The 26,679-nt window shown below is 38.8% G+C and overlaps 2 protein-coding genes across 6 annotated transcripts in view; one reads left to right on the plus strand and one right to left on the minus strand.

Annotated features, from left to right (window-relative positions):
* Positions 1-26,679, minus strand: part of mcph1 (microcephalin 1) — a 227,642-nt gene that overhangs the window by 28,665 nt on the left and 172,298 nt on the right. Inside the window, exon 15 of one of the 5 annotated variants that reach the window (XM_089117257.1) lies at positions 24,161-25,065. The exons of the other annotated variants lie outside the window; for them this stretch is intronic. Within the exon in view, the coding sequence (XP_088973383.1) occupies positions 24,970-25,065 (96 nt within the window). The 3' untranslated portion in view covers positions 24,161-24,969. Of the gene's footprint in view, positions 1-24,160; positions 25,066-26,679 lie in introns of those variants that run through there. 5 annotated transcript variants of the gene reach the window in all.
* angpt2a (angiopoietin 2a) overlaps positions 1-26,679 on the plus strand; it is a 57,316-nt gene that overhangs the window by 5,995 nt on the left and 24,642 nt on the right. The window contains exons 2-7 of the mRNA XM_039652231.2: positions 17,201-17,356; positions 19,366-19,487; positions 19,689-19,915; positions 23,053-23,180; positions 24,234-24,335; positions 24,428-24,594. Coding sequence (XP_039508165.2) covers positions 17,201-17,356; positions 19,366-19,487; positions 19,689-19,915; positions 23,053-23,180; positions 24,234-24,335; positions 24,428-24,594 — 902 coding nt within the window. The remainder of the gene's footprint in view (positions 1-17,200; positions 17,357-19,365; positions 19,488-19,688; positions 19,916-23,052; positions 23,181-24,233; positions 24,336-24,427; positions 24,595-26,679) is intronic.

Raw genomic sequence — 26,679 nt, forward strand, 5'->3', positions numbered from 1 at the left:
CGCAGCACGTTAACGCCGACAACGGCCCACCTCTAATATATTTATATATAAAAAGCCGGTGGCATCGCCTTTAGGGTTTTTCTGCATGACATGCAAAAACTTAACCCCCGCTTTTTTAAGTATATATATATATATATATATATATATATAGAGGGTTATTCTGCACGATGTGCACAAACGTGACCCCCGCTTTGACTGTCGAAGAGAAGTGTGCTGAGCTTGCATCAGTGAGGGCTCTGCAATATATATATATACACAGTATATATATATATATATATATATATATATATAAATAAATATAAAAACAGAGAATATTACTTGCTTTACCTGATTAGAACGCTACATTGAAAAACAAAAATTTTAATTAAATCTCACTCAACAGAGAAATCCCCCTGCCCACTCCCCACACAGGATTGTCCTCAAACAGAGCACTAATCTGTTTATTTTTAAGTTACACATTCTACATTGACTAAAAACACGTTTGATGTTTCTTTTTTAATCAGAGTAGTTTTATACAGAAAAAAAATATTTGTAATTCAGATGAGAATGAGGTTAGTGTTTTACAATATTAAGGAAAGCAAATATGTTGAAATATAGCGCATGAATTTTAAATTCATTCAGCTACAATTACCAATTTGTAGTTTACCAATTTATCTTACTTTTATTTAAAGCAAACTATACATTTAAAAGATTAGGGTTATATGCATATTTTGTCATTTAAAAAAAAGACAAAATTGTTATGCAAAAAGACAAGGACTTGCAGGAAAAATCTACAGTCAGCCACACACACACACACACACACACACACACACACATAAACACAGACACCAGCAACCCCCCCCCCCTCCCTCCCCACAAAGACACTGATAGGGACAAGATACAAATCCAAACTACAATATCTGACTTTCTTTTGGTCTGAGCTTCTTACTGTTATTTAGAAAGTTGATCGGCTTGACAAGAACAATATACGTGGCAAATTTTGTAACTGTAGGTAAAACGAGCAAAGTTATAGCACATTTTATGTGTTCTTTTTAGTCATAAAATTCTTTTCCTAGCCACGGCCAAACCGTTCTGGAATTGAGCATCCTCAATGTCTTGACTTCATGCACACCGAGTTTGGTGGTGATTGGTAAACACATGCGTTGTAATTTGATGTATTTCTCCTAGGAGATTTATTCAAACAACTAGGGATGTCCCGATACCACTTTTTCACTTCCGATACCGATGCCACAGCTTTGGCTTTTGCCGATACCGATATTAATCCGATATTTTATTTTATTTTTAAAGGACAAGTTCGGTATTTTACAATTAAAGCCCTGTTTTAAGATCGTCCCTGATGAAATAGAATGGTTAAGATTGTTTTTTAGACAGATGCTCCTGTCACGATAATTTTTGGATTCTGTGTTAGCACCCCCCCACCTTTATAATGAAAGCATAGGTGCACTCGAACAATCATTCATTTAAACGCATAAAACTTTAGTTTACAAAGACATGAAACTCACCGAGTGGTCTGGGGTGTTCACTGATATGCTCACACAACAATCGCTGCAAAATATGCTTTCCAACAGGTTTGATCGTAGTTTTTGTCCAAGTCCATTTTCTTCCTGTTTTTGGTCAAAGTCCACAGTAGTCGATTATCGAGTTTGCGTGCGCGATCCTTAGTTATCTAGTTACCAATGATCGCGCACGTGAACTCGACAATTTATTACTGTGGACTTCGACCGAAAACAGGAAGAAAATGAAGTCGGACAAAAACTACGATAAAACCTGTTGGAAAGCATCTTTTGCAGCGATTTTTGTGTGAGCATATCAGTGAACACCCCAGACCACTCGGTGAGTTTCACGTCTTTGTAAACTAAAGTTTTATGCGTTTTTATGAATAATTGTTCGAGTGCACCTATGCTACCATTGTAAAGGTGGGGGAGGTGGGGGTGGGGGGGCTAACACAGAATCCAAAAATTCTCGTGACAGGAGCATCTGTCTAAAAAACAATCTTAACTATTCTATTTCATCAGGGACGATCTTAAAACAGGGCTTTAATTGTAAAATACCGAACTTGTCCTTTAAACTAATAAAAAATAATAGCAATTTTCTCAATTAGCCCCTTTAAATATACCTTCAGTATATAGTCCACAACCCACCCTTTATTCAAACACTACAATATATATATATATATATATATATATATATATATATATATATATGCACTTAAAGCTAGCTAGCTGCCAACAGGTTTAAAAAGTTAAAACAATTTAAACAGCAGTATTCTACATTTTAAATACCAGTACAGTTTTTTTTAAAGCAAGTAGAATTTCTATAACTGTGTGTTAAACTGATTATCATTCTTGTGTGTGTTAAACACAATCTACTTAATACAGACAGCTTCATTATAAAGATAAACAAATCCCCAAAATATATGATCATAATCTATGACAAAAAATGCTATTATAAACTAGATTAGTGAATAATACATATTGCTCTTATTGTTGTAAAATACATTCGTGAAAAAACAATAACAAAAATAAAAAAGATAATTATTTTAGGTATATAGCCAGGGCTTCTAAAAAATTGAGACATGTTTTAAGTGTATAGCACAGCTATTTAATGAGGCAGCAAGCAACATTAATAATTATTAATGTTAACAAGCTTTAATTGCGTCACTGCATTATTTATGAATGACTCCAACACAGTGCGGCACAAAGCGCTTATGCGCATTCCGAGCGTAGAATGATGAGCTTGAAACCATGTGGAGTTACAGCACACAGCCGAGTATGCGCCCTATGGTATGCACCCTATGGTATGCACGCTGCGCGTCGAGTCCGCTTTGAAAAGTTCAAAGCACAAAGGAAATACATATTGATGGACAGTGTATTAAACAGTAGCCTATCGATCTATAAAATAGTTTATTGAGCCTTTTCTTTAAACAGTTTTAAATTTCAGTTACTGTGCACGTGAAGAACAATAGTGCTGACTCTAGTGTTGTGATCTAACCGACAGCGTCCGACATCTGGTAGAAAGTAACACGATTAAGTTACAGCAATAAAGTCCAGCAAGATAATGTTGTTTTATGCGGAAACATAGACCTTTATCTACAGATAAAGTATAATAGTATTAACATTGAATCATCTTGAAGATAGTTCCATCATTTACTGTAACCGAACGTGACGCGCTGTTTGAGTGCTGAATGGAGAATGACTGACAGCCGCGAAAGGGAAAAGTTTACGTGATCTTGAATTTAATGACTTAAATATTAATTTCTCTCACACATAATGGCTTCAGAACACTTATAATAGAGTGCAAAACGATATGGTACTTTAGAATGTTTTTGTGCCTTCTGTGGGGCTTAACAATAACATAAAATTATACGCACAATATCGGATTTGGATCGGCCTCGTCTGATCGATACCCGATCCCGCAAAAATGGCTGGATCGGAGCCGATACCGATCCTGAGTATCGGATCGGGACATCCCTACAAACAACTCATAATTCCCGACTTGCATTTGAACTGTCGTAAAACTTTGAGCACGAAAGTTGTTTGGCCTGATGTGATCTATAAGTGTAACGAGTTTCATATTATTACATGCAAGTGTGTTTGATTTATGGACCAAATTTTCAGATCAAGTTTATGGACCGAGTTAATTTAATTAATAAACTAATTATATAAAACTATTGTCAATGCACTACAATTAAACTGGTTCTCTTATGAGAGGTTCTCTCGTATTGCGTAAGCTAGCTTACGCTACGGGAAAGATTCATCTTTGCTGAGAAGTTGAAGCCAAAAAATTATTCCATAATTTTGTAATCATTGTCAACGCAGTCTCTTCTGAGGTAGACCATGAGCGGGCTAGCTAGCGGGCTAGCTAGCTAGCTAGAATGCACGAACCTATGGGAGAGCGGCACTGAGTCCGCAGCCAATGAGCGGACGGCGCTCGCTCACTGCGTCACAGCCCGCCAAAAGGGGCGTGGCTACAGTGTATAAAGGTAGCTCTTCCAGGCTAGTTCGTCGATTCTTCATCATTCAGCGAGCTACACGCATCCGCTGTCCTGGGAAGAAGCCGCCGTCGTCGAGAAGGCACCTTCTAGCGAGCTCCGGAGTCTGAGGAAGCCGTCCTTCTGCCACCTTCAGCCGCCCAGCAAGCTAGCGCCATCCGACGCGTATCCTTTTATTCCATTTCACAAAAGAGCCGAGCGTCTTTTTAAAGATGCCTCGAATTTCCTGCGGCTCATGCCGCTCTTCACTCGAGGAAGGAGACCGCCACCCCATCTGCGTTCTCTGTCTCGGAGTGGAACACGCAGAGCTCGCCCTCGCCAATGGAGGATGCGACCACTGCGAGGACCTGCCTCTGTCCTCCCTGCGGGCTCGACTGCAGGCGGTCAAAACCGTTCCAGCGCCGCCTCTCACTTCGCCGCGGAAGAAGAAACGCCGCTCCCAGAGGCCGCCGGAGCCCCCTGCGGATCCATGTGGGCCGCCGCCCACCGACCGCTCTCCCTCTCCGCCCCAGCCGGACATACAGTTGCCGCCGAGTGGCCGCTCTGTCGCCTCCGACGACACCGCGGATGAGAAAGACTCCTGTTCGGTGCACGCTTCTGACAGCGAGGATTGGTCGTCGATCGGCTCATCGACGAGAGAGTCTGCGGGAACCCGCGCCGGCATCGAGGAGGAACTAACGCGCCTCCTTTCGCAGGCCGTCAACCGCCTGGGTCTCGAGTGGTCTCCTCCCCCAGAGCAACCACCGAACCGCATGGATGGGAAGTTCCTGCACCGGCGCCCGGCACCGAAGCCCGATCAACAGAAGTCTGCCTAGCACAGCTGAGAAAAAGGCGGCTCTCTCCCACTGCGGCCGGACCGCCGTCAAAGCTTCGCCCACTGTTAGTCCCCGTCTCACCACCGACTACAGTAGAGTTCACCGCCACAATCAAGCCGGTTTCCCTGCCCGCTTGCGAGCGACTAAAAGCCGTTTTCACGGCTACCCAGAGAGTTCACAAAAAGAGCATAAAAGCCTCAAGTGTAAAAAAAGTGCCCACAAGCATGTGCTCACGTATACACACAAGCACCATATGCCCCGGGTCTCACACAGAGCCCATTCTCACGGAGCAAGCACTATCCGCTCCAGTAGCAGAGCCCGAGCGCGTGTCCCCCCTCTGCCCGCTCTGTCACACGGCCCATAAACTCCTCTCTGAGTGTAAGTCCCGTTGCCAACCACATTATAAGCGCGCCCACACCCAGTGTCCAGCCCGCTATGTGCAGCAATCAGGGCGAAATCGCCATTCAACCGCTAGCCGCATGCTGCGAAGCGTGGGAAGCCATCCCCGGCATCTCCCCGTGGGTTTTAAGCATAATAAAGAATGGCTATCGATTACAGTTTCGTCGCCGCCCGCCAAGCTCGCGCGTGCGGCTCGAATCCACTGTCAGCCCGGCTGCTATGAACACGCTTCGCTTAGAAATAGCCAAGCTACTGGAGAAAGGCGCTATAGAGAGAGTCCCGCCATCTATGACCGAGTCGGGGTTTTAAGGGGTTTTAATGATCAAGATTACTCAGACATGTATCACTGCACTGCAGCCATGGTCAGTAATCGAGTGGTTTCAGAGGGGCGTTACCATGGGTACTTTTTCTCGCCGGAAAGTCATCTCGACAGACGCATCCAACTCGGGTTGGGGTGCGGTTTGCGAGGGCTCACCGGCCGCCGGCCAGTGGTCGAGCCACGAGAGTTCCCTACACATAAACTGTCTGGAAATGATCGCGGTCGAGAACGCGCTGCTGTTTTTCCTCCCGCGCATACATGGTCTGTGTTCTCCAAATGGTGCACCGACAAAAACTTCCTTCAGGAGATGCTGGATAAGGGCAGGTCCCCATCCACTCTTAAGGTTTCGTTGAACCCCGGCGCGCCCAGTCTCTGGGCAAAGACGAGCTAATCATCCGCTTCCTCAGGGGAGGGGCTCTCAGAGTGTACACTACACGCGTTGCCGCGTTCAGACGCTCAGAGCAGCTGTTTGTGTCGTTCGGTGGCCGCACCAAGGGATTAGCCGCCTCGAAACAGACTCTATCCAGGTGGATAGTAGACGCGATTGCCTCTGCTTATGCCGCTAAAGACCTGCCTTGCCCTCTGGGCATCAGGGCTCATTCCACCAGAGGCATGGCCTCATCGTGGGCATGGTCCTGCGGAATTTCCATTCACGACATTTGTGTGGCTGCGGGATGGGCCTCCCCCTCCAATTTTGTCAGATTTTATAACTTGGAAGTTCCAGCCTTACAGGCTAAAATTCTATCGGGAGTTCCATCACAACCGGCTCACCCCTTGTGTTCCCCTATGTGCTTATGCATTATACGTTCACGGCCCGCTACGCCGGCCGCCTTAGGGCGTTTTGCACTAGATGATAACGGCCGCTATGCTGGCCGCCTTATTATCTTCATCCACTTAAAGATTCCCCCGGTGTTTTCCCCCCCTGGGATGCTTAGTGGTTACTTAGCGCGCACGACGTTGACCAGGTGTTCCCGTAGCGCAAGCTAGCTTACGCAATACGAGAGAACCTCTCGTAAGAGAACGAATCGGTTACCTAACGTAACCTCGGTTCTCTCTAGATGAGGGAACGAGTATTGCGTTCCCGGCCGTGCTTGCGCCACCAGCGTTTCGCTTCATGCTGACAGAATCGACGAACTAGCCTGGGAGAGCTACCTTTATACACTGTAGCCACGCCCCTTTTGGCGGGCTGTGACGCAGTGAGCGAGCGCCGTCCGCTCATTGGCCGCGGACTCAGCGCCGCTCTCCCATAGGTTCGTGCATTCTCTCTGAGCGAACCAATGAGCCGCTAGCTAGCCCGCTCATGGTCTGCCTCAGAAGAGACTGCGTTGACAATGATTACAAAATTATGGAATAATTTTTTGGCTTCAACTTCTCAGCAAAGATGAATCTTTCCCGTAGCGTAAGCTAGCTTACGCAATACTCGTTCCCTCATCTAGAGAGAACCGAGGTTACGTTAGCTAACCGATTCGTTATATGCCTTTACTTATAAAAAATAAAAAACTTATTTAAAAAAATACCAGGCTTAAGGCATTTATTTTTTATGCAGGCCATACACACAGCAGTGAAATGGTTAAGACCCCTCCCCCTACAAACACACACACATACACAGACACACACAGACAGGCAAAGACACAGAGATGTAGGCTCAGATTGAGCATGACCACATTAAAACAAAAATATCTGACTTTCTGTGGGTCCTAGCTAATGAGTGTCAATTAGAAAGTTGTCCGGCTCGAGGAGTACAATATACATACCGATTTTTGTAACTGTAGATAAAACTAACAACCCCACTTTTGTCAAAAGGTGGCGCTACTGAACCCTCACCACGCCGTTTCTGAAACTTTGCACGTGTCTACTGGCTAATAAATGTGATGTGTCTGTCGAGTTTCATGCAATTTCAAGCATGCTAAGGGTCTCAAAAGCATCCTAAAAGAATAGTAAAGTTTGATGCGTTGCCACGGCAACAGTTTCAAAGATATCAAGAATCCATTGACAGGTCTTCATCTGCCGTGTACTTACATTATACAGATGAAGTTTGAAGCAAATCGGGTTAAAATAAGAGGGTGATTTCAAAGCATTTTGAAAATGACAAATTTCCTGCTGCCAGTTGGTGGCGCTATAACTTTGACTCACAATAGTCACATCCATGTGATCGTCCTCTTATAGCGAACACACTGCTGAAGTTTCATCAAGATCAGTTAGTGTATGCTGAAGTTATGACACACTTCCTGTTTCACGTTTCTCGCCAAAGTTTCGTTTCCTCGCCACAGCCAAACCGTTTGAGATACCAAAAATCCCCTCGCAAACTTTCATCCTCAATGTCTTGACTTCATGCTGACTGAGTTTCGTCGAATTTGGATCAAAGCTCTAGGAGGAGTATTTCACATTCCATTGCGTGCGTTTTACAAACAAACCTCAATAGCCAACTTCCTGTTGGGCTGGCGTAAAAAGTAAGAGTGTTAGGTATAGATGAAACGATGAGATCGACATGTGTACCGAGTTTGGACCCCGACATGTGGACCCCGTTCCAGGGGGCGCTGACAACCCGCCCTGCCACGCCCGGGTACCAGCTTCAGCCGGGCTCTGATGGCCGCGGGTTCTGACCCGTGTGCAAAGTTTCAAGAGTTTGAGCATGTTAAGGGCCCCAAAAATGCCCAAAAGGTAGCAGAAAAATAAATAGAAGAATAATAAAATATAAAGCCGGTGCCACCGGCTATATATATATATATATATATATCGCTGCGAGCAGCGATTGCGGGCCCAAGCCGGTGGCACCGCAACCCTGGTGCCTTTAGTTACCTAAAAGCACCGGGGTGGCGGTACCGCCGCCTTTCGCCCTTCATCGCTGCTCGCAGCTATATATATATATATATATATATATATATATAGCCGGTGGCACCGCCACCTTGGTGCCCTTAGGGTTATTGTGCACAAACGTAACACTGCTTTGACTATAAGAATATAAACTTTTAGGCTATAGGAGAAAAATGTATTAATCAAAAGTTAAAATAAGCCTAGCAGTCAACGAAAATAAAGTGCTGCTTTCAATGACGCTATTGAGGAATGCGAAGACTGAAGAGCGCTTCTCTCGCGTGCGCACACTGACTGCTGAACAACCGAACTTCTGGGCTTTTGTCAGTGAAAAAAGTCGTGGTCGAGTGGTAGCACTTTGGTACAATCATTTTGATGACACTGTTTCAAATCCCGCATAAACATGTATTATAATTACCTTGCATTTCTATTTTACATTAAGGAACAAATCTCTTCCAACAGATTGACTAAATTTACATCTTCAAAAGCAGTTATGTTAAAAAAAAAAAATCCATGTAGATTAAAAAAAAAAAAAAAAAAAAAATCATAACCAAGCTAAGCAAGTTGCGATTTGCCGGTGGGGTATTTCCCCCTCCACAGTAATCAATGCTATAATTTGCCTAAATAGACAATATCAAATATGTGTATATATATTTTTTTAAATATTCAACGCACGTTTAAACAACAAATAGCCTAATAAAATCTGAACACACGTTATGAACACACGAACACACGTATCTGAACACATGTTATGTCTCAATACACCTGTATTGAGACATAACATGCAGCGCGCGTTTCAGTTTCAGTGGCCTTAATATTTTTCGACAAATGCGGCGGTGCTCACTTGAATTTATTTTTCTCATCACAGCTATAATAAAATCATATTTTAAAACAAGAGGTCTCCTTTTTCATGTAAAGTAGCCCAGGCCTACATTCACAATAGCTGTGTCCCAATGTGAAGGCTGCGTACTTCGAAGGCTGTAGACTTCGAAGGATGCAGCCTATTTGGCCTTCGAAGGACGCTTCATGTAGCCTTCGTGGGATTTCCTAATTGCGCAACCAGGTGTTCCCTATTACTGCTCCTGGCGCCAAACAATGGAGCGAGAGTACAGCTGCCACCCTGATCATTCATTTAATGAAACTGAGTAAACAGCTATGGAGACAGGCTATTGTCATTTTGTTGTTTTACATTTTACTGGAAATTTTATGTTTTATATTTTCCTGTCTTTAAATGAGGGGCAATATATATAAAATCACATAATTTCAATTCACATAACCACTAAAAAAATATTTCGAGTCATGTATTTTCGGCTCAAGAGTTAGCCAGAGTTGGTTTAATGCTAGAGGCTGCGTCCTGAATAGCCAGATTACACTGTAAACTGTTCAAATATTGGGTGTTAACCTACGTAAATATTGTAATGAAATAGCCTAAAAAAATAATAATGATAAAACATAGGCACATATATAGCCTATATTCAAATGTTAATCGTACCTTGATGCGATTTTGTAGGGTTTTCTTTTTATTGTCTAAATGGACCATGGTGAATATATTTGTAACAAAGTTCAGGGAAGGAGGAGGCAGGAACCGGATCATAATAATAAAATAAACCTTTATTTAAATAAAATAAACAAACAAATTACCTGCCAGCAGCCCCTCGCGGACGACTGCTGGCTACCCAAAATAAAACATAAATACCGGCCAGCAGCCCCTCACGGACGACTGCTGGCTTACCAAATAAAAGCAGGCCTGTTCCTCTCTCGCTCATCCACTCCGATGCTCCCCCTTTATGGCTCCGCTCCTTCGTGAGAGATGCGAGACCGGTGTGCTTCACAGGTGCTGCTCATTAGCAATCGCACCACCGGCCTCACGACTTTCTCTCACGTCCCTCGGCCGTCCTGCTCACCACAATATTTATACAGGCTGTCAATCCTATTTGAATATTTTAAACCAGTTGGATATAAAAAGTCCAGTGCAAACGTCGTTACTCCCGCTCGTCGTCGTCAGCTGTCAGTCACAGTTGCTAGGCGACAAGAACAATCCTCCGCAGGCCTGACCGGTCCGAGCGCTTCAGGTGCACACTTTGATATGGGACGAAGTTGAAGTTAGCAACAATTTGTTAATATTGTGACAATGGACCAACAATTTGTTACTTTAATTTTTAAAATAACCAGTGGGAGTTTGGGAGAATGTAAGGAACTTCATACTGCGATAGTATTCATGTACAAATGTGAAGTAGCCTACTTTTTTCCCTCACAGGACAACAACACTACACATTTTACATTAAACGACACAAAACAAAAGTAGCCTATATTATAGTTTAAATGTATCAACCTTGCAAACACTCAGAGACCCTTACAAAAATAAACAAATATCCAGAGCATTTTTTTTATAAACAAATATCCAGAGCAACACATTTAAAGTTGCATAAAATAATGAAATAATGAATAATAAAGAAATACAATGTACAAGAAATACAATACAAGGCTATAAAAGCCGTTTTTGCATTTCCACTTGACAAAACCATGCAATGCTGACGAATGAGTTAAGATGAATAAGAAAAAAAAAACTTTTGGCTGTTAACACTGGTTTCTCTGGCTATTTGAGTAAATAAAAACATAATACATTTAACACATTTAAATGTGAATTTGCCGTCCACCACTGAACTCTCGGCCACCCTTTTTTTTAAATAAAAATGCTGTCGTCACCCGCGCAATGATTTATGGGGTAGGATCGGGTAGGATAGTCCGCGAAGTGTCCAGTTATGTATCCTTCCTTTCACGGGGAAACGAAGGGTGCATTTGGCGTTGCTTTTGAATCAGGTAAGCCTTCGTCGCGCTGCAATGACGCAACCGGCCTTCGAATACGGCCTTCGAAGGATGCATAACTGAATTGGGACAGCCTTCATCCCACCGCGATGACGCAATCGGCCTTTAAATGCGGCCTTCGCGGATGCAGCCTTTGAGTTGGGACGTCCTTCGTCGCGCGGCTATGACGCAATCGGCCTTCAAATACGGCCAAGCGTCCTTCAAATACGGACTTCGGAGAATGCAGCCTTCACATTGGGACACAGCTAATAGGTATAACGACAAAACGTCTTATACTCATTAAAGCGAACACATGGCTGAGTGGTAGAACATAGGCCTATGGTTCCTACTTTATAAAGACATGGGTTCGGAGCTTGATCAAACATGGATTACTAAAGTTATATTTTATATTTAGGCTATTGACTATGTGCACGAGAAAAATGCTAACTTCCGCCTTGAGGGCGGATGTTGGGTACTTCGGTTCCGGTTGCCGTTGTTTACATCCTACATCAGTGGACCGGCTATCTAAAGCTTAGCTATCTAAATATATTTGTCTAAAACTATGTTTGTTTGTTCATTGTCAAGTCAACCAACACAGTTTTCACTCATATTTAGGTGGAGCCAGGCGCTACTGCATTGTGAAAGTAAACGATATTTCACATTTTGTCACCGCACCCAAGCAGTCGCTTCACAGAGTGGAGCGTTGCGTATCCATGACAACTAGAAGGAAGTTTTTAGGCTACTAATTATTTATTATATTATACCCTTTAACCAGGAGAAGCCCCTGGGTTTAGAACCTATTTTGAAAGGGAGACCTGTTTAGAAATATGTGTGAACAGCCTAATATGTGTTAAACAGCCTAACTTGATAACGAACGAACCAACGTCGGATACCTTTACTCCCTGTATGACATGTATAGTGGTTGTCAACACTGATCTATATGACATTCTATACAGATAGTGGTTGTCAACAACATAGCCTCGGAACATCATAAACAAAACAATGGCCAACACAAACTGTTCTGGAAAATGCACTTTCTAACGCATGATTTCGCATTTTATAATGTATAGAGAGAACAGTTACCAAATCGCATAGCTTGAGCACGTAGCATGGCAACATAAAGTTCGTCCGAGTGATTCCACGTGTACCGCGTATGTACACACCGTCAAATGTCCGAGCGAAACAAAACAAAATGTAGATCTACATCTGGGGAGCGATATTTATTTTTCCTAGGATGGTAGGAGTGACGGGTAGGTTGGGGTTGAGGTAGGTCATATGCTATATATATATATATATACACTGTGTGTATATATATATATATATATATATATACAATAATAACGTTAAGTCAACGGTATTCATAAACGCGCTGAAAAGAGATTATGCGTGTTGATAGCATGCCAAAAATACGTGATACGTGTCATACATACGCAATTTCATGAGATCAGTCTGAGCATGGATGTTGTTGTGACTTAACGTTCCCTTCAAAATGATGCAAATACTGAGAAATGTAATATTTAACCCCCTTCTCTCTTGCTCTGGGGAGCTGGAGGAAAATCATTAGCCAGTCGATGAACATAATCGACTGTAATATTCGGCAAATGTTCAAGACATCTGGAGAAACATACATCCTCTACGTCGTCCATCAGGCTACCGGAAACTAGACACCCCATATCGGTTTCGCAGCCGGAACTAGCATATGCTAACGTGCACATAGTCCATTAATGCAGAAAGATTTGTTCTAAAACTCTATTACACCATTAAGTTTTTTTGTTTATATTTATAAAATAAAATTACCATGCATTTCTATTTTACACTAAGGAACAAATCTCTTCCAACAGATTGACTGAATTAACGTCTCAGTTATGTAAAAAATATAGAAAAAAAAAATTAATGGGGTTCCATGTAGAATTAAAAAAAAAACATCCCCCCTCCACAGTAATCAATGCTATAATTAGCCTAGACCATATATATATATATACAGTATATATATATATATATATATATATATATATATATATATATTTATTTTTAAATATGCAACACGCATGTTTAAACAACAAATAATAAAATCTGAACCAGCGCTTCTGCTCCTGTATTGTGAGATGTCAGTTTCAGTTTCAGTGGCCTTAATACATTAATTCACGGCTTTTTAAAATGTCACAAATTGTTTTGAGGTGGTTTTGAACGAAATATTGAAATATTGAAGTTTATAATTGAGTATTTTTTGACACACCACGCCCAGTGAAGGCCTATTCTAAAATCAGGTTTTATTCTGGCATTAATTGTGTTCGACAAACACGGCGGTGCTCACTTGAATTTATTTTTCCCATAACAGCTCAAATAAAATCATCTTTTAAAACTGTAAAAAGAGTAGGCCTACGTTTTCATGTAAAGTAGGCTTACACTCACAATAGGTTAACGACAAAACGCAGAAACATATGTTTGGGTATTTCTTCGTAAGTGAACACATGGCCGAGTGGTAGAATTTACCGTTAGAAAATGATAATTACATGGGTTCGAAGCCAGATTTAACATGGATAACTGTAGTTAAATTTTATATTTAGGTAGGCCTATTTATGCAGACTTGTCTAGTTCTAAAACTGTTACACCATTTATTTTTATTTATTTTTTGCTTGTATTTATGAAAAAAAAAATATATATTTCCATTTACACTAAGGAAGGAATAAAATAGTATCCAACAGAATGACTTCTTTACATCTATCATAATACCAATCGTAATTTCAAAAGCAGTTCCGTAAAAAAGTTATTTTCCAAAACGCTATAAATCCATTTCAATATATCGGAAAATATTTGGAGTGGGTCAGACATGATTTTGACCACCAATTAAGTTTTGTTTTGTAGAAAGCTTGTAAATTTCGTTTCGGATAAATTGTTTCTTCATTTTAATAAATGTTTCATCAACAAAATTGATTGGATTAATACATTAGAATTAAATATCAGACAATATAATCAGGACACAGAGGCGCGTCTCTAACTGGAGCGCGTCTCATATATGAACCGAAACACCGTGCCTCTCAGACCTGAGAACTAGAAAGCTTTAAATGTCTACTTTTAAACAAAACAATTAAAAAAACGAAAATAAATTGGCAACTCTCTGCGCAAGTAGGCTAATTCGAAGTAGCCTATAGGTTTAGGCCTATGCGCGTTCACTGCGAAGATGGCGAGTCAGCATTATCAACTTTATCTTTGCTGCTGACACCGACAGAAAACACTAGTTTACTAGAGTTTAGAGCAGCATGTTTGCAACAATAACAGTCAAACAGAATGTAAGCCCTGTGTGTGTACATGTGGAGCTGTGTGTGTGCGTCACACGTTAAATGTTTTAGAATGTAACACAACGTTCAAATGCAAATATGCGCCCTCCCCCACTTGAAAGGCCGTGTGTCCACCAAAGCGTTTTTCCACACGCCTGGCGTATATGTTTTCAATTGTTTTCAATGGGAGCGCCGCATTTTTTTAAACGCCATGAGCTTACCTAATCAAAGCAGCTCCTGAGATTAGGCTGGCGCTTCTAGTGTGTCGTTTTTTCTTCGAACAATTCAAGAACAAGGCTATAGGCTACAAATTGAGCATGGTTTATTTTTTGTAAAACTTTAAAACTGGCCTTTACATTTCTTGACAAATCCTCGGTAGCTTTTGTTTGAAGACATTCAATTGCTCCAAAAACACTAACGTTAGAAACATAACTGCACTTTATCACAACGGATTAATAAACCGTACCCACGAGTTCCTAATCCGTGCTCTCAGATTTGTAAACTTTGCCCTCAGTTTTTGCAATCTGTACCCACAAATTCATAAACCGTGCCCACGCTTTCGCAATCTGTTATCACGGGTTTGTAATCCGGACTCACGGATTTGTGGCTCGTCCCCCACAAAGTGCAGATGGAAGTGTGCCACATGATTCAAACAGGCCACCTGTTTAGATGCGGGATGCATTGCATTGTTTTTTAAATCATTTTTTAAAATGGATAATTTCTTGCATTTAAAAAAAACAATTTAAAATAATCTAGCATTTCTGGTCATACGGAAAAAAATACATAATACATTATTTGCAATTTTTATTTGTGTAAACTCACAATAACAAGAAAACGTCGTTATTTTTTCAGACACATTTATTATGATTAGCCTATAAATCACCTATAAATCATCTCTCTGACATACTCTTCTCATTTAGCACTGCGGGCAAAATATAGTTTTTAGAAAGTAAAATATGTTTTTTTTTATTAATTTTCGAATATTTTAAATGTTTAATAAAGGCAAAAAGTCAATGTTATTTATTTTTTGTTCACAAGCACAACTTGGATAGCCTATGCGTCAAAATCTTTTGTTTATTTGTGATAATCTCAGCCCTGTTTTATTATTATCTTATCTGTAGGCCTATTATGACTGACATTTGACGAATTGCTTTGTTTCTTTTTTTGATAAAAGCGTCTATCTAAATATGTAGCCTAAATGTAATAATAATAGCATATTATTATTAGGCCTATTATTTGCGTTTATAACTTTAAATGAGTTTACTTAAGACAGGAATATGTTAGTCATAAAACAATTTATGAATGTTTTATTTTTATAGGCCTATAACTTTGTGTTTGTGTTAGGCTATATTTATTTTTTATTTTTTTGTATGTGAAGTCCTTTTAAAAACAAAGCATTCCACATCTAAACAGGAGGCCTGGTTGAATCATGCGGCACATTCTCGGGGACGAGCCACAAATCCCTGAGTCCGGATTACAAACCCGTGAGTACGGATTGCGAAAGCGCGGGTACGGTTTATGAATTTGTGGGTACAGATTGCAAAAACTGAGGGCACAGTTTACAAATCTGTGTATTGATATACTACCACTGAAAAACATTCTCGGTTTTGATGAGGGTAACAAAAACTGTACTAGTGCGGATTAGAACCCAGAGAATCAGGGACACGTTGTGTTTTAATTTGTGATTTCACCGGAACAAATGAAACCTCCACAACGGATTGCAGCGCGCGTCCGATTGAAGACAACACATTTCAGCGCTAGATCGCCTTGAACGAATGAAACGAATGCTGTTAGCTAAGATTTCGAACCTGGCAAAAAGTGGTGGGGACATGTCCCACCCGTCCCCAAGTACGCCTACAGGCTACAGTGTTAACCTTGAATTTATCTGCGACCTCAGCTCTCAATGAGAAGTGGCAAATTATGTCGGACACTTTAAGTAAATAAACAGTTAATAAACTCGCTAATAAACAGCTACCTATTTAAGCTTCAAGAACGGTAAAACATAAAAGCTGTAGGCCAACAGCATGTAACGAGATTCGATCTCGCATCGTTTGGAGGTCTATGAGGTTGAGGATGATGCGTTAACCACACAGCTATCGTTATTCTAGGCATTTTTTTCTTATACGATTGTAAAGCCTCATTGATGTAGCCTAATATGTTTCGACTGCAATGTTTTAAGGTTTCATTATTTTTTCAATTTAATTTCAGTATTGTGATTAATTAATTAATTTAACTACGTTTCACTTGAATAATCTGCTACCATCTTTCAATCGCTCTGAAAGAGCCGCGGCTCAGCTGAAGATTACACGAGAAATGGACACTTTTCAAAGTCTGTGATTGTAGCGCCTCTTAGCGGCCAAAGGCAGCAAATACTGTACACCTCACTTCTTCATGTACATTCATTTTCTGCTTTTTTTTTTTCTTCCGGCTCTGCACTAATGTTGATGCTTAAATGCTTTCTGCGCTTCTGGGCTTACAGTTCATGCTGCTCTGCTGTGCTTACAGTACTTGCCGTGCTGCTGTAATTGCTGCGCTGCAGTGCTTACAGTACTTGCTGCTCTGCTGTAATTGATGTGATGCTGTGCTTGCTGTGCTTGTAGCTTGATGTATTTGTTCTACTTGCGGTGCCTTCCAGGGCTTGTATATATATATATATATATATATATATATATATTGGGTATTTTTGCTTAATTCAGAGGTTCAGGTTGTACTTTCTGTTGTCATACCTAAAGTATTCGATTCTATTCAAATTTTAAATAATTCCTTCTGATTTCACCCACAGCTGGAGAACTACATTCAGGAGAACCTCAAACAAGACATGGCCCAAATTCAGAATAACGCAGTGCAAAACCACACAGTGACCATGATCAAGATTGGGGCCAGCCTCCTTAGTCAAACAGCAGCGCAAACACGGAAAATCACTACTGTTGAAGCACAGGTAAGGGGTTGAAACTTTAAGTAATTCAGCTGGCTAGATTTGGTGGGTTCAGTTTCAAAACCTAACAGCGTCAACGCTAAGTTATTTTTTTTTTTTAACTGGTCCTGTTTGGCCAGTGGTTTACATTTACTTTTTTTTTTTACTGGCTCTATTTTTGTTGTATTTGACCCATGTTACTACACAATAAAAAAGTTTGTAAATAAAAATAAAAAAACACACCAAAAATGTAAATACTAGTGAAATTTCTAATACTTGAAATTTCTAATACTTTTTAAAACGAATAAATTGCTGGTAATGAAGCTTGTATGTCCAGCTTCGGCTAAATGGGAAAACCACACAGACAGGCTTCAGATGCTGATCCCAGGTTGTGTTGGGATCATGTGGCCACAACAAAAGGATGTTGTTACTCCAATTAAAATGTACCCTCTTACAATCTCTGTGATCTCCCACTGAATTTTTTTGATCCCTACCAACTAACACAGTCGTAACCAGCCACGACAATCATATTTTAGAAACAATTTCTATTTGCAACGTCATGGTTGGAACAACAAATCATGATTATGTGCTTTATTGTGAATTGAATTTGAGTTTGAATATAATTTTGCATGACCTTTAGTCATTCTGAAAGCAACAATGGATAATTCACTACAGATTTGGAAAATAATTTAACCAAAGTCAATGTGAACAAACAAGTGTATTCTATGACAGATTGTAACCTCACACATGTACTTTGGTAACACTTTACAATAAGGTTCATTAGTTAACTACCGTGTACATGTACTAATGTACTAACATGTACTAAGAACAATACTTGAACAATGCTTCTTCAGCATTTATTAATCTTAGCTAATATTAATTTCAACATTTAATAATATTTATTAAAGAGCAATAAATAAAGAGCTGGGATTTGTTATGATTTTGTTGCTACTTGTAACTGATAATTCTGATTTTGATGATCTTACTCTAAATTAATCGTTGTTCATGTTTTAGTTTTTCGTGCTCAATTTCACGCTGCTTTGCCAAATCACTAATCTTAAGTTATGTTTTCTAACGAATTTCGCATTCTTCTATTTTCCTTGTGTTCAGCACCCTGCCTTAACATCTCCTTTGCATGAACCTGCTGTAATCCCAATATATATTTTTGCTGTTCAAATGATTACTCGTTAAAAACTGAAGTCTCTGTGATCCAACACCAGATCCTGCTGCTGCCTTTTCAAACACAAAGTTATGACTCCACAATCAATTCTTTGTATTTATTGTATTCAATTCTTCAATTGTATTCTATTGTATTCAATTCTTAAATTTATTTTAAATCAGTGTTAAAAAACAGAAAAAAATTGGCACACCGAAAAACTAAAAAAAAATATAACTCTTCTGTTTTCCCAAGAGTTCTGCCTCTTAAAGCATGTAATAGTGCTGGTGCAGATGTGAACCATCTGTTCAGACCTACAACCACGGTCATGCACTCAACCCAGGAATACACCAAAAAACAACAAACAAACATACAATGCAAGATTTGGTACAACAGGGAGCAATAACAACCTATTCAATCTGAGCCACATTGACTTGGTCTGAACTTCAGTGCACACATGCTTGTCATAAGTGCACTTGATTTACTCCACTAATTACCCCCAATTCAGAGTTGTAGCATGATCACAAACACAGTCATGATTTTCATCACAAGGGGACACTTGCAGAGGGAAGCAATGCTATTATCTCTAAAATATCGCAGAGAACCACTAAATTATTAAGGTGGTTTTATAGTTAGAAATCAGAATTCAATGTACATGTTAAACCCAAGATATTTGTATAGGTGCTTTAAGAATCTTTCATTTAATGAAACCAGGAAGACCACAACAGCTAAAAAAAAAAAAAAAAAACCTAGAAAATTCCTTCAGTGGAGGGAATTTGCTTCACTGACAGAAAGAGAATATGGAAATACTCATGGTATGCTGAGTCTTCTCTAAGATGCTTTCTGTTGGAAACACAATGTCTATTTTCATCTTTAGGTAATTAACCAAACAACTCGACTTGAACGTCAGCTTCTTGAGAACTCAATTTCAACCAACAAACTGGAAAATGAAATTCTGCAACAGATAAATGAAATCCAAAAGCTGAATGAAAAAAACAGGTAATAATATTAATATAATATTAATTGAGCTGTTTAGAAACACTTTGTCTCTCCAAATTCTGGAGGAAGATCTATTCAAGTCACAAACATTTTTATAGAAACTTAAATTCACATTGCTACTCACTCCATTCATAGAGTTGAAAAACCACTGTCTGGAGGAAAACAGTGTTTTTCAAAGCTCAATCTCTTGGTTCCTCTTAGTTTTCTGGAAAAACGAGTGGAGGATATGGAAGGCAAGCGAAATACAGAGCTAGAAAACTTGGAAGCGGAGAAGGAACAGCTCAAGAAGCTGGTGGAGAAGCAGACTAGCATCATAAAAGAGATGGAGCAACAACTGCTCCGCACCTCCTCCGAAAACTCCGCCATGAAGAAGCAGCAGCAGGAGCTGACAAATACAGTCAACAACCTAATTCACACCATCTCTGTGGGTAAGCACGGTGGGGTTTGCATCAGTATTTCAACCGTTATCACACATGGGACCTGGGGCAAAATAAACTCCAAAAACAATATTGTGCCAGACAGTTCACCTATAATATTATGCAGCTTTTCAAATGTTTGGGGAAAAGGCTAGACCGCTAGTTAGGCAGAGACAGATTACAGAGAAAGATAAGAGATTGTTAAACACAATATACTTTGTCACGGTTCAACGGTTTCAGTTAAAGACCTTTAAGGCACTAGTCATCATGAAATTATTTACTCAAAACTTCTTAATTACTTGACAGTAACTTTGTAAAATGAATAGAAAACTTTATCAGTAAGGATGGACAGTGTGACCAAAATCCAAAAATAGTTCAAACAACTTTGTAACAACTTTGGAACTAATAAATATTACAAATATTCAACTTTTCCCCAACTAATAACGGTTTACAAATTATAAATCATGTAGTAATTGCAATTTTTGGCACACTGTAAAACTGAAGAGTGAAAATATAGCTGCAAACAGCAATTACAGGCCCAAGCCAGTGGCATCGCAAGGTTCTCTCTGTCAGTTAAATTCATTCTGAAACGCGTCCAAAAATTAACTGTAAGTAAATACTTGTCACACAGGCACGAAAGATTTTTTGTCATGAAGCTGAAATTCTCTTCATTTAAATGAAGTAATTTATATATAAAAAACAAATATTCTCAGTTTATGTAATTTGTATGAAAAGAGAGAGATGTCAGTCTTTTTCCTTTCAGCTAATTATAGCGTATGACGTGTTAATATGACCCTGCCCACTGAGAGCGTGCGCTATTCAAACACTAATGTTGAGGCAAGCCATGAAAACACCCACATCAGCTGGATAAAACATCCAAAAAGTTACCTCAGAAGTGCTGGTAGCAGTGTTGTAGTACTCGAGACTCGGACTCGTCTCGGACTCGGTCTCGAGACCATATTTTAATGGTCTTGGTCTTGTCATGGACTCGTGTCCATTTGGACTCGGAATTGACTCGTACTCGAACATTTTTTTTTTAGGACTCGGACTTATTCCCGAGTCCACTCGAGTTCAATTAAAAATATTTTTCATGATTAATAATGTATGTTAATAAAATATTTCTTTAAATTGATTGACACGCCCAGTGATTGGTGATTTTCTAGTGCGCAACTGCGCATGACAAATTGTAATAAAATTACTTTTAACACCACCTACTATGTGGCCTTTTTACCCTAAACTGATCATATTTTTTAAACTCTAAGTAAATTCAGTAAAAAAAAAAAAAAAGTAAAAAAAAAGACTTAATTCCTGTCAAGTTTAGGGTATGGGTTCTAGAGGCTTTTTTGTGCGTCTTGAAATGATACACGTCCCCACCAAATTTCGTGCATGTAGGTTGAACGTGGACGAGGGGCTAATTTTTTCCAATTTTCTAGGTGGCGCTAGCAAGCCATTTTGCCCCGCCCATCCGCGAAACCCACAAAATACGAAATTTATCACCAGTCCTGACATGAGTGCCAAATTTGGTGAGTTTTTGAGCATGTTGCGGCCCCGAAAATGGCGCTTACTTTGCAGAAAAAAAAATAAAAAAATAAAAAATAATAATCCTAACAGTTTCAATAGGGTCTTCGCACTGTTAGTGCTCGGGCCCTAATTATGTGTTTTTTTTTTAACAGTAGCCTATAATATGCAAAATACAATGTTCTATTTTCTAAATAATCTATGATTCTGTCCTTTTCTCTGACATTTTAAGAGTGACATAGGGCTACAAAAGGTCTATAACAGTTTGGATAGTTGTTAATATGAGAGCTGTTAAAAATTATTTAAGAGATTAATTATTTTGTTACTACATAAATATCTCTCTGACCCTTTCACTCTTAAAAACTTCATTTCGTGACAACGTATAGTTTAACAACTCATAACTAAAAGTGTGCCATGCATATAATTCAAGGCAGTAACCAATGTGCTAATGGTTCCTCCCTTGAAAGTTAGATTAATCTAACAAAATAACTGGATTCTATTAACTGTGTCTTTCAAATGAACGGTATGTGATTTTATTGTTGTGTTGTTGTTGCTGTTGTTTTTTGTTGTTGTTGTGCTGTCGTTGCTGGCGCTCGAAGGTGGTCTCGCCCTGGGTGTAATTCAAAGTAGAACCGCCACTGTACAATTGAAATAAAATATTCTGCTTTTGTAAAATAAAGAAAATAAACATGGTGTGCGGTCTGCCTCTCCGTCTCCGTGAACTTTTTACAGCAAATACTATTCACTCAGGCATGAACAGTATATGTGTATAATCATTTAAATTTGTACTAAAACTAAAATAAATATTCTCTGTTAAACAATATTCTCTAAAAAATACAAAGATGTACATACATGTTGCTCACATATTATGGTAGCCGTGTTTCTGGTAAATAGTGTGTAATTTCACCTGTGCCATTAATATGTTTATAAGCAACTGGAAAAAGCACAAATGTCGGGGCATCTCAAAACATCAAGGACCCCAAAAACACCCTAGACCTCAGAGAGTTAAGTGCTTTGTTCTAATCGTGTTATTGAACAGTGTCTGTAAACTGCACAAAGACTGTTTAAATATGAATTGCGTGTCTGTGTGTGAATGAATGAAATGGCACAGATAAGTGTGCAATGTTGTTTACATATGTACATTGCATCTGAGCATTCATTTACTCACGCTCCTACATTAGTAGACTTTATTTTTACATGAACACATCTGTATTACTATATCCTACTGAGATTTGTTCTAATCACGATATAGAATAGCGTCTGTAATGACAACATTTTGTTGACTAGTTTTGGATAGATTATAAAGTTTTTACCCTAATATTGAGTTGACTAACCTAAAAAATATCAAAGTTTACATTTGATTCAGTGGGATTTTTTTTTTTTTTTACTTCACAACAGTGAACTGTCTGCCGCAATTAAATAGCAACATAGAAAAGTAACAAAACTACAATCAAATCAAACAATCAAAAAGTAACAGCAAACTAAAATCAAATACATTTTGAAATAGAAAATTTTGTTGTACCGTGACCCCAAGAATCAATTTAAATCAAATTGAGAGGTTCCAAACGATTCCCACCCCTATTACAGTGCATACTTTTCACTTTGGTTTAACAAAACATTTCTTTTATCAGGTAGCATTCCTGCAATGATGCAGGACGATCCAGATCAGTACAATGACTGTGCTGCAGTCTTCAAGTCAGGGAACAAGGAAAGCGGGGTCTACTCATTGACCATACCTGATACAAAACAGCAGTTCAAGGTAACGTCGATCAACTTAATAGTCAAAAGTAGTAAAATACCAGCAAAATACTATATAAAAGTGCATTGATATTCAAAGCAGTACTATCATATCAAACATTAGAAAATTAAAATGTTCTGATTTACTTCACCGTGTGTTGTACTGACCATGTACAACATTCTTTTTTTATCCACAAAACACCAATGGCTGAATGCCAAAGTCACTATTTTCCATATAAGTGGATAGTAATTTGATTGCTCACGAAAACTTGAAGTCAGGTCTAGATCTAATTTCCTCACTCGAACCCTAATTTTTCTGCCTACACTGTACTTTCAAAGACAATTAAACCAAATTATAAATTGTGTTTAATTAAAAAATGAAGCCTTTAGATATTACCAATGCCAAAAGCCATTGTTTCTCGGTCATATGCCTGATCACAAGAAAGCTTTGAAAACACAAATACAAAAGTGAATATCCATGAACTTTTTTTCAAAACTGAACTGACAAAATGCATATTTTTTTCTGTTATCACTGTGAAGCTGCTTTGAAACAATATGTATTGTATAAAGCACTATTAAAATAAAGGTGACTTGATTATCATATAAAGTATAAGGAGACTTAAAACACTAAACACTAGAAACACTAAAGCAAAGAGACACTAAAAAAATACTTAAATTGTGCAGTTTTCGAGCTTGAAAGTAAAATAAATAAATAAATAAAGAGAGAAAAGAAAAGTATGGACATTTTGCCAAATAACCTTTGTGTTTTAAGAATATAATTAAAATATATGGTTTAAATAACGGAAGGGTGCAAGAGCAACCCTTTTGCTTAAGTTCTTAATGCGCTTCCTCACTGAGAGACATTTTCTAAGAAACCTTGTTTTTTTTAAAAAAAGTAGTGAAAGTCTGCCAATTTAACATTATTTTTAGCATTCTGAGAAAGTTGCCAAAAAAGTTATTTGTTTATTTTATCCTGGAAGAAAGGCATGACATGTGATTCAAGTTTATACAGAACGGGCATGAATGATTACATTTTGCTTTTTATTTAAATTTAGTTTTTTTTTTTTTTTTTCAGGCCTACTGCGACATGGAAATAGATGGAGGTGGATGGACAGTAATACAGAAGCGCTTCAATGGCATTGTTGATTTTCATCAAACATGGAAAAATTACACAATGGTAAGGATTTTATTGCGCTTACATTTTTCTTTGGACATTTCTGACAGTTTTACACTGATATGAAACATGGATTTTCTGTATTTTCAATTCAGGGGTTTGGAGACATCTCAGGTGAACACTGGTTAGGGAATGAAATCATCTCCAAGTTGACACAAGAAAAACAACATGTCCTCAGGATAGATCTGACAGACTGGGAGGGGAACACAGCCTTTTCAAAATATGACCAATTCTCACTTGATGGAGAGAAGCAGAATTACAGGTGAAGAACTACCCCGTGCCTTCATATACCTCAGAATTTTGTGACTCCTTGAGTGTTGTTCATAGTATATGCTGTGTGATGGTATAATTTTGCAATATCCAAGCATGTGATTAGCTAAAGACAAAAAAAGAAGGAAAATCTATGAATTTTGAAAGGTGGTTGGTGCCTGTTGCATTCCCAAATACAAATTATAAGCGATTTACAGATTTTAATTTTATAAACATCTTATAAACACACAGCACTTACAGAGTAGCGTTTACCATGAATCGAAACTGAAAATGAACGAATTATCCACAGAGCGAATGGTACTGAAACATGCAGTGTGACTTTATTTATAATTACAACAGCAATTTGATGATCGCACGAACGTTCCCTCTAAACTGTGTGCGTGCGCACTGCGCAGTCGCACACTTCTGATGCTGCGGCCGCACAGAAGGAATTTCTTGGTAAAGACTGGTACAGTAAACAGCACTGTAAAACAAAACATGTTTGTTTTCAAAAATATGATTTAATACCAATTTAAGTTGCATCAAGGTTCAATTAAAATAGAAATGGCAGATTCAAGTTAAAATTCATGTTTTTATGTATGCTGTGAAAGTGGTATATAAAGAATGTTTTTGCTCAGGTGGTAAAAAAAAAAATATCCACCCAATAGAGAAAAGTTTTGCTTAGCAAGAATTTTTTTAATTCAAATTCAAAATTAAAGGAACATTTGAAATTCTCACAACCATGCATTGTCAAAATGTATAAAAAGTTACCAGGCAACTGGCGGATATCAGTTTTAATGTAGATTTTCTCGCAATAAGTTATTTGAACTCTGGCCTGCAGATGATGCCACGAGCTTGTGCAGTGCTGTCAGGACCAATCCGTGACATGTTATATGTATTAGAAAATATAACATTTTGCAGTTTATTTAGTAGTTTGTTTAAAGCAATTTCGTGATTTCAATCACACAGTAAACCAGTAAAAACTATTTCTTTCTCGGATTTATGTAATTCACGGTGGACATTCTATTCAGGTCGGGAAATAAAGAAAGCCGTATAAACATGAGAAAATCACATCCCTGTATATTGTTTGTGAATATCTGGATCAGTACGCCGGTACTAAGAGTTCTAGTTAAGCACATTGTGAAGCAGAGTTTAGTTCTTTACCAACATCAAAACTAACCACATTATTATTCATAATCAAATAATTGATGTGCTGTCATATCTGTGTGTATATCAGCTATTTTACAATACCTACATTTAATTCATTTTCATTAATCTTTTTGGTTTGTGACCATAAGTAACCATCAGTATGCTCTTATGTTTGAAGTAAAATGCCAGGAAGCTACGAGTTAGCTGTTGATTTGGTACACACCCATGTTTACACTGCTGTTCATTCTGCTATTAAAACTCTAGAGGGCTGGCACACTATTGTCACAACTCCAAAGAAAATATTTTGAAATCTGGAAATATTGATAGTCTATGTAATGTAAAAACATGAAAACACAGTTCCCTGAACAACTTTCGGCATCTGACCCCCAACAAGCTAGTGGGTAATTAGCCTAATTCATTTTGTAATATCATCAAAAAGATGAAGGATATATAGAAAGGCTCTGGACTGAAAGCTAGTGAGCTGTCTACTGCCTCCATAAGTACAGTAACTGCCTTGTAAATGCCTCAATATACTTCAAATGAAATCAAAGAGCACAATGATATGAGGCATTTTGAACAAAATCCGTGGCTATAACATAGGTGTGCGTGGAGGCTCCGCTGCGCCTTTCATGTTGAAATCTTTTCTGGTTAATTTAATAGAAAACATGAACACGCTGGAATAATGCTTCATAATAGAAAATGAAGTTATACTTATAAAGAAACAAGACACTGTTTAATACGGTATACCTGCTTGATTATAACCCCATGGGGACCAAAAACGCGTCCCTGCTTTTTGATCGTTTTTTTTTTTCTTTCACATAGCTGCAACATAGACTTAAAATACTCCGTCATTAATGGTCATATAAATAAAATCAATACATAATTATAAACTATAGCTGGTCTTCTTTTTGTGTACACTCTAATGAACATCAAAACCTTGTGTTTTTGT

This window comes from Pimephales promelas, chromosome 11 (genome assembly GCF_988280905.1).
Source record: "Pimephales promelas chromosome 11, fPimPro1.hap1.1, whole genome shotgun sequence".
NCBI lineage: Eukaryota > Metazoa > Chordata > Actinopteri > Cypriniformes > Leuciscidae > Pimephales > Pimephales promelas.